The sequence below is a fragment of the Nelumbo lutea genome, chromosome 5 (assembly GCF_056320005.1).
Source record: "Nelumbo lutea isolate HS-2025 chromosome 5, American lotus-T2T, whole genome shotgun sequence".
NCBI classification, from domain to species: Eukaryota; Viridiplantae; Streptophyta; class Magnoliopsida; order Proteales; family Nelumbonaceae; genus Nelumbo; species Nelumbo lutea.
This window is the reverse complement of record NC_142688.1, coordinates 7,017,369-7,024,931: the sequence shown is the minus strand read 5'-3', so window position 1 is coordinate 7,024,931 and position 7,563 is coordinate 7,017,369. Positions and strand designations below refer to the sequence as shown.

The 7,563-nt window shown below is 42.4% G+C and overlaps 1 protein-coding gene across 1 annotated transcript; it reads left to right on the top strand.

Annotated features, from left to right (window-relative positions):
* The first annotated feature begins 288 nt into the window (after positions 1–288).
* Positions 289–2,539, top strand: LOC148850068 (cyclin-D2-1-like). The gene is made up of 5 exons (XM_088947770.1): positions 289–1,051; positions 1,151–1,237; positions 1,341–1,638; positions 1,793–1,920; positions 2,035–2,539. The coding sequence occupies exons 1-5, from the start codon at positions 779–781 to the stop codon at positions 2,278–2,280; spliced, it is 1,032 nt and encodes a 343-aa protein (XP_088803896.1). The 5' UTR covers positions 289–778; the 3' UTR covers positions 2,281–2,539.
* Positions 2,540–7,563: the final 5,024 nt, after the last annotated feature.

Genomic DNA, 7,563 nt, shown 5'->3' with positions numbered 1-7,563 from the left:
GGGGCCTTCGGAGTGATTTCGATTAGAAGCCAAGGAGCCTTTTGGGTCTCCACTCTCCAAGTTCAGTTGCCACGTGGAAGATTTCTGGATCTTGATTGTAATGGAGGGTGCCCACCGGTTCATCACTTGGTTGTAACCGACACTTTGGGATCAAGAGGCAGATCTAGACCGAAGAATTGATTGAGTGCCCAATCCTAATTAATTCCGTACCTTACCTGATGGTTTCGTCAAATTATCCATCCACGTGGCAAATACTAGGTTAATAAGGTTCTTCCCGTTTAAATATTCAATCTAGCGGATGTTTTGACGGGATGCAACCAGTAACCCGGACTACAGAGATTCAGTACGTTACGTGGTGTACAGAGGAGGAACCTGCGAGAAAGAGTGGAAATGATCGAGTGCACCGCGACAGACATAAGACACACAACTAGCGAGTAGCAAGTAGACACCTCGAGTTTATGATATATAAATAAAGCTGAAAGCTTCTTCTCCCTCTGTCGTTGCTGAAACGCCTTTCTATTGCCCTTCGATATCAAAGACCGCCATCAAAACTCAAAAGAAAGAGAAGAGAGGGAGAGAGAGAGAGAGAGAGAGAGAGAGAGAGAGAGAGAGAGAAACGAGGTAAACATGACCATCCCCAAACCATAAGCGGCCATGACCAAACCCCCTGGCTTTCCCAAAACCAGGAAACAGGGCTTAAGTGGTTTACCAAAACCACCTAAGAACAACAATGTCGCTGTCGTCGTCGTTCATTTTGCCTTGATTTGCCTTGACCATAATGTCGCTGTCCCCCGACGAACACTCTGCTTGTAGCTTATACTGTGGCGAAGGGGAGGTAGCGTCCTGGGATACCGACACCTGGAACCCTGACCCCCCCACGAGCACTGGTTTACCGACCAACGACGATGACGATGAGGACAATGAGCATTTTATTGCGAGACTCATCAATTCGGAGCTCGATCACATGCCGGAGTCCGACTATCTCCAACGCTTTCGCGATCGTTCGGTTGATGTCACCGCGCGACAGGACGCCATTAGCTGGATGCTGAAGGCATAATATTTGTCCGTCTAATAAGACTACTTTTGAATGTGATTTTAGTCTACTTGTTCCTTATCGATTTTGCCGTTTGGTTTTTCTCTCGCCACGCAGGTGCATGCGTACTACTGTTTCAGACCTCTAACGGCGTACCTCGCTGTCAATTATCTCGATCGTTTTCTATCCTCTCATACTCTGCCGGTACTTACTCGCCGTCCCCTATTCTCTCTCGCCGGAAAGGTCGTTTTACATGTGTAAAAAGAAATCTGACGCCTTTTTGTTTATTGTTCTGGGAAACGAACAGCACGGGAATGGATGGCCTTTGCAGCTGTTATCGGTGGCATGTGTCTCCCTAGCAGCAAAAATGGAGGAAACAAGCGTTCCACTCCTTTTAGACTTGCAGGTGTTGGAACCCAGATTCATGTTCGAGCCCAGAACAGTCCAACGAATGGAGCTCTTAGTCATGACCAATCTTAAATGGCGAATGCGCTCCGTTACGCCTTTTGATTTTGTAGATTATTTCGTCTCAAAGCTTCCCAGTTTCGTTCCCCGACACGTATTTCTCAGTCATGTTTCAGATCTTATTATCAGCACTACTCGAGGTACTCTCTCTCTCTCTCTCTCTCTCTCTGATACAGTCTTCTATTTATCGAAATTGAATCTTTTCTGCAATTACCTTGGTTCGTTTTCTAAACTATTAATAACAGCGCTAAATACTAAAGAATTTTATTGTGTTTCTGAATGTATGTGCATCAGTGACAGATTTCTTGGGCTATTCTCCATCGACGATAGCTGCCGCAGCCGTGCTTAGCGCCGCCGGGAAACACGTGGATACTTCCGGTGATGATCGGGGGGTGGCGTCTTTTTATGACAAAGTGGACAAAGTAATGTCTCGTGTTTAATTAAAGTCTTAAACCATTTTGTCAATGCGAGAGAAATCGTTAAATTAAAGTAAAACCTAAAAAATCTGCCGGTTGTTGTTTGGATATTGGTTACAGCAAATGCTGAGAAATTGTTACCAACTAATGGAAGATTATCTGGTGGACACGTGTCCGATGGCTAGCCTTAAACACCGGAGAAGGGAACCCGCGCCTCCAAGTCCGATCGGCGTGCTGGATGCGGCTGCCTGTGCGAGTTGTGACACTCAAAGGTCTGGTGCGGACAATCCGGATCCCAGCCAAGCCGAGCCGCCGTATAAGCGCCACAAGCCATCACCGGTACCGCCGGATGTACAGCAGTTTTAGCGTAATGATAAGATAAGACTCCCCTGCTGCTCCCTTTTTTTTTTCTATTTATTTCTTTTTTCATTTTTTTTTTCTGAACCGAAAAAAAAAGAATGTGTTTTGGGCTTTTTTTCTAAAAATTTTGCGATGATGTAGATGTAGACGTTGACCATGAGGAACGGTTTAGATCGTAGGAGCTGGTGGTGGGGTATTTCTTTCTTTTTCTTTTGGTGGCCCATTTATTGAAATATAAAAAAAAATTAATATGTATATTTTATTTTGATTGGTGTTTCAGGCTCTATCACTTAAAAATGCAAGCATCTAAAAAATAATGTTGCAATGATGCCAACTGTGTTGCAATGATTGTTTCTTGAAAAAGCACGAAATGTTAAACACTCGGGGACAAACAAACGCCCTCAGAATTTCATTACTACTAATATGCCCGTACATATTCCAGCTACAAGTCTGGAACCTCTGGGGGTAGTTTTGTCATGTTGTTGAAAACGGCATTAAGCATATAGGAGTAGTTTTGTCATATACGTAAGGGTGTGGTATCTCGTATCTGGGTCCTCGACTCCTCTCCTCTCTCCTCTTTCGACGTAGTCGTAAATCACTGGTCACACACTCCCGCTATATTCTCTCTCTTCAAATTTCAGAAATATTTGGGACTCGATTCGAGAGTCGAGACCATCGGTTTCGGACCATATCTTTAGCTTCTTTTAGGAAACTGATAAATATATTATTATTATTATTATTATTATTATTATTATTATTATTATTAAAAGATTACTTTAACGAATCTAGTTGGAAAGTTTTCATACGACCATTTATCTTTGCCACGTGGAGGCATGAAAGATTAAATTAGCCACGTATTCAATCCTCAGTTCTTATTAACCGTGGAGGTATTTTGATTTTTGAGCATCAGAGCAGGAAGGTGTTTGCCTGTATGAATAACGCGTCTCTTGGCTAAGACAATTGCGGTAGAGACATGAGAAAATATTATGACCGTTGAAACGGGATGACGTGGGCATGATGTACATTGACCACATATGATAAACGTGTAGCTTGTTGCGTGCCAGCCAGCCAGAGAAGCATACCGTGGCCGTCCCTACATGTAAAAGTTGGAGTAAGTGAGATGTGTCGACAATAAGTGTCAATTCACCAGGAATTTGTACCTTTTAGAGGATTTATTGGGTAAATTTTTTAAACTACGGTTTGACAATTGTCTAAACATTACTATTTTTACAATTGTCTAAACATTACATTACTGATGGAGCGAAATCTAGCCGGTCTTATTCGTCAACGATTTCGTCTCTGAACTAGAGCGATGGGGAGCCTGAAACGAAAAATATGAGGAAACTCCAAGGAAAAACCGGTGAAATAATTCTGAAGCTCAAGCTAGTAATCTCTCAAAGGCAAAGTATAGACCAGATGACGCAAAGTTCACATACCTTGTTGTTAGGGGTAGGGGCCTTTTATAATCACTTCGCGCACTCGCTCCGAAGCCCTTGTTAGATCGGGTATGATTACCCTCGCATCTATCAATTCGGGTGTCGTCCTTTCTGCTGAGACAGAACCGTCACTACCTGTTGTCGGAACCGTCTCTCTAACTGGAGATGGCGGTGGCAGGTGGCTATCAAGCGTCAGATCCCAAGTCAGTCAGGTGCGTTGTCCTTGGGTACGGACTTCCTTGGTGTCAGGCATAGTACAATTTATTTGGTTTTGGTGCCCTGAGAGTGATGCGGTGGAGTGGTGAGCGAGGCAAAGCTTTGATTTCGAAAGTATGTCCTGTACTGCTATGGGGCAGGCCAATTCGGCGACGTATATCCCGAACTATTATAAGGTAGGCCAGTTCGGCGAAGTGTATCCCGAACTGTTATAAGGCAGGCCGGTTCGGCGAGGCGTATCCCGAACTGTTATAAAGCAGGCCAGTTTGGCAAAGTGTATCTCGAGCTGTTACAAGGTAGACAAGCCCGGCGAAGTGTGTTCCGAACTGTTACAAGGCAGGCCAGTTTGGCGAGGTATGTCCCATACTATTACAAGACAGGCCAGTTTGGCGAGGCATGTCCTGATCTGTTATATGCAGGCCAGTTCGGATTACTGTCTAGTTTGGGGCCAAGGGTGAATTCGGGACCCTAGTAGGGAGTTCGGACCGCTGGTTTCTCCCCTTGGTGCTTGCACATTAGGCGTGCTTTTGTGCCGAGCTGTTGCCTTTGCCACGTGTTGCATAAGTGTGAGGGCGGCCAAATCTTCGTTTACCAATTACCAAAATCGTTAAATATAGAGGAAAATATAAAATGACCACTCTTAAACTCAAAGACTCGACCAATCTATCACTCATTTTAAGTTTTAATTCAAAACATTTGATCCCCCCTCTCTCTTACACACTCCTTTCGATGGGAGCCACAAAATGTTTTAGTTTGAACTTGAGTGGAGAACGAACACCTTGGATGCGTGGGGTTATCGTTGCAACTCCCGGCAGTGCGACGGTGTTTTTGTCCAGGAGAAGTTAGTATGAACCTGAGTGGAGAACGAATACCATAGGGTGTGTGGGTTTCCACGAACCAGATTCCTCTTTTGGTTTTGCTTTCACCAAGAATCTCTGATAACTCTTACATGGGCATCTTCGACTTTGACGAGGTTGAGTATTTTATCAATCGGTGATTAAGGATCTGGAGAATGCGATGATGGCTGACAATGGGTGGCAGAACGGAGGAAGTGAAAGAGGAGGGGAGAGAGAGAGAGAGAGGAGAGAGGAGAGATAGTGTTTGAAAATGGAGTAGAGTGGGTGGTGTTGGGAGCGGTGGAAGGAGATTGCAGCGGTGGTGGTAGAACGGAGGAAGTGAAAGAGGAGGGGAGAGAAAAAGTGAGAGATAATGTTTGAAAACGGTGCGGAGCGGTGGTGTTGAAAGTGGTGGAAGGAGAAGTACAAAATCCGCCACTGCAACTTGCAACGACGGTGGGAGAACGAAGTAAAAGAGGGGGGGGAGAGAGAAAGAGAGAGAAGGAGAAAGAGAGAGTGTCTGAAAATGGCGTGGAGCGATGGTGTTGGAAGCGGTGGAAGGAGAAGTACCAAATCCGCCGTTGCAACTTGCAGCGGTGGTGGCAGAACGAAGAGAAAGAGGAGGTGAGAGAGAAGGAGAGAGATGACTCGTTTGCCCCCTGTTGAAGATGACTCGTCTTGTCCCTGTTCCCCCTCGCCCTGTAGAAATCTTCTCCCAACAAGGTATGGATTCAGTGACAGAAAAGTGTTGGAAAGTAAATGAATACTTATTTGTCTCTTGTATCCGATGTCTTTCTTGTATTCGAGTCAGACCTATCCTGATGTTGCGGTGAGAACATTGCCACTGTTGGAGTTGTAGTGGCGACTATAGATGAAAAAAATGAGAAAAATGAGAGGGAGAATGGAAATGGGCCAAAACATATATTGCTAGGAACTCGATTGTTTTCACTGTCAACCCATCAAAATCCAAATTTGCTCCTGCGGTGTGAGGAGGGGTAATATTGGGTTGTAAAAGAATTTTAACTCTCACACGTGTATTTGGGTTTTGACGGAATATTAGCAGATGTTAATTATAACTTAGAGTTTATTCAATTGTAAAAAATAATAAAGATAGTATTAGTTAATTTTTAAACAGTAAGAATACATTTAGTCAATTAACTAAACCATAAAGATAGTTTAAGAAGTTTACTGCATTTTTTTTTCTGAATTTGCCACTGCTCCTTGCACCGACCTCACATACAAATTCTACCATGTATCAGGAATATCTCCTATATTTCTATGTTATTGTTCATGAAAGATGTACCCAATGCATAGCGGGATTTGCCTGTGAGGTTGTGTATGGTGCATTCTCTAAAGAGCAAATCCCAATTTAAAAATTAGATATGTATTATGCTTTTCCTCTCATTCTCCCTTGAATATAGGCTGCATTTAGAAGCAGTGTAAATACAAAAGTCTGTCGATGTGAATCCAGAACGGTAAGATGTGTCAGTGTAAACGGCGAATCATCCAAATGCACCTTTTACACTCTTTTGCGTTTGGAAGAACGGTGTAAAACAATGGTGAATATTTTATAAGCGTTTGGAGTGAAGAACGGGGTGAACTGGTGTCAGAGGCGATGGCATCTCTGATTGATGACTACATAAGGCCAATGGTGGATATGTTGGAGGAGCGATGATCGAAGCTCAACCTGTCAACGAGTTTTGTCATCTCTCGGTGCTCTAGATTAGGGTTAGAAGAGTTGGATTTCAAACAAGGGAAGCTGCTGCACATAGTCATCTCTCAATGTTCTAGATTAAGGTTGGACAAGTCTAAGATTTACATAAAAGGACCAGAAGAGAGAGAAAGAGAAGTGAAGGAAGAAGTACTACCTCTAATAGGAGGATGCTGGCGAAGAAGGTCGCATAGAGTTTTAAACTATGATGGAAACAATAAGGCGCCGATGAAGATTGAAACCACAACATTGATAGAGCAGTTTCTCTGAGGAGGAAGAGAGAGATTAGTTTTGCACCGATGGATATAGAGTTTTACACCAATTTTTTCGATATAATTTTCACAACGATTCTCGATGTAAAAGTACGTTTTAATGGTCATTCACATCAACAATCATTCTTAATTTACATCCCAACCAAACATATACAAAAGTGAAAGTGTAAAACTACACCGAACCAGGTTTTACACCGCAAATTGATATGATAGAAACTTACGGAGAAAAGAAAATTAAGGGAGATTTTATAGACTTCTTTAAAATTTTCCCTCAAATTTTTTTATTTTTATTTTGTTTTTTATCAAACCAAACACAGCCTTACGTTGTGTTCGCCTTTCTTTCAAACCAAAGACAGCTTCAGGAAGCTGAGCTGAAAGATTCGGCTAAGTTGATTCAACTGTTTTGAAACATTCAGGATAAGCTACTTAGGCCATGTTTGGCGCAGATTAAAATGAGTGCTTATTGTGTTTATGAAGCCAAAAGCACCGCCAAAATATTCTTGGTAAAAAAAAATGTTGTAAATGGACTTCTAGCTTCTTCTGTTTTTAAGAAGCGCTTCTTATTTTTCATCCCGTTTTTGTTCATTTAAAATGTTTTTAATATCCAAAATGTCCCATTCAACTTTAAATTAAACTATCACCCCATTTTCTTCGTCACTTTTTATTTTCATTTTCACTTCTCACCATTTGTAGTGATGATGAGCTACAATCAGGTTTGGTTTCTATTATTTTTTGTTTTTCTTAAAAAATTGACTGAATATTGAATCCCACCGCTCAATCTCACCCCTTTATTTTTTCTTCTTTTATTGTTGCTTTTT

What these genes read in the sequence shown, in the direction of transcription:
- LOC148850068 (XM_088947770.1), top strand. Translation starts at nt 779, where the DNA reads ATGTCGCTGTCCCCCGACGAACACTCTGCTTGTAGCTTATACTGTGGC. An exon ending in CCATTAGCTGGATGCTGAAG is followed by an intron (nt 1,052 to 1,150) that starts GCATAATATTTG and finishes CTCGCCACGCAG; the next exon opens with GTGCATGCGTACTACTGTTT. An exon ending in TATTATCAGCACTACTCGAG is followed by an intron (nt 1,639 to 1,792) that starts GTACTCTCTCTC and finishes TATGTGCATCAG; the next exon opens with TGACAGATTTCTTGGGCTAT.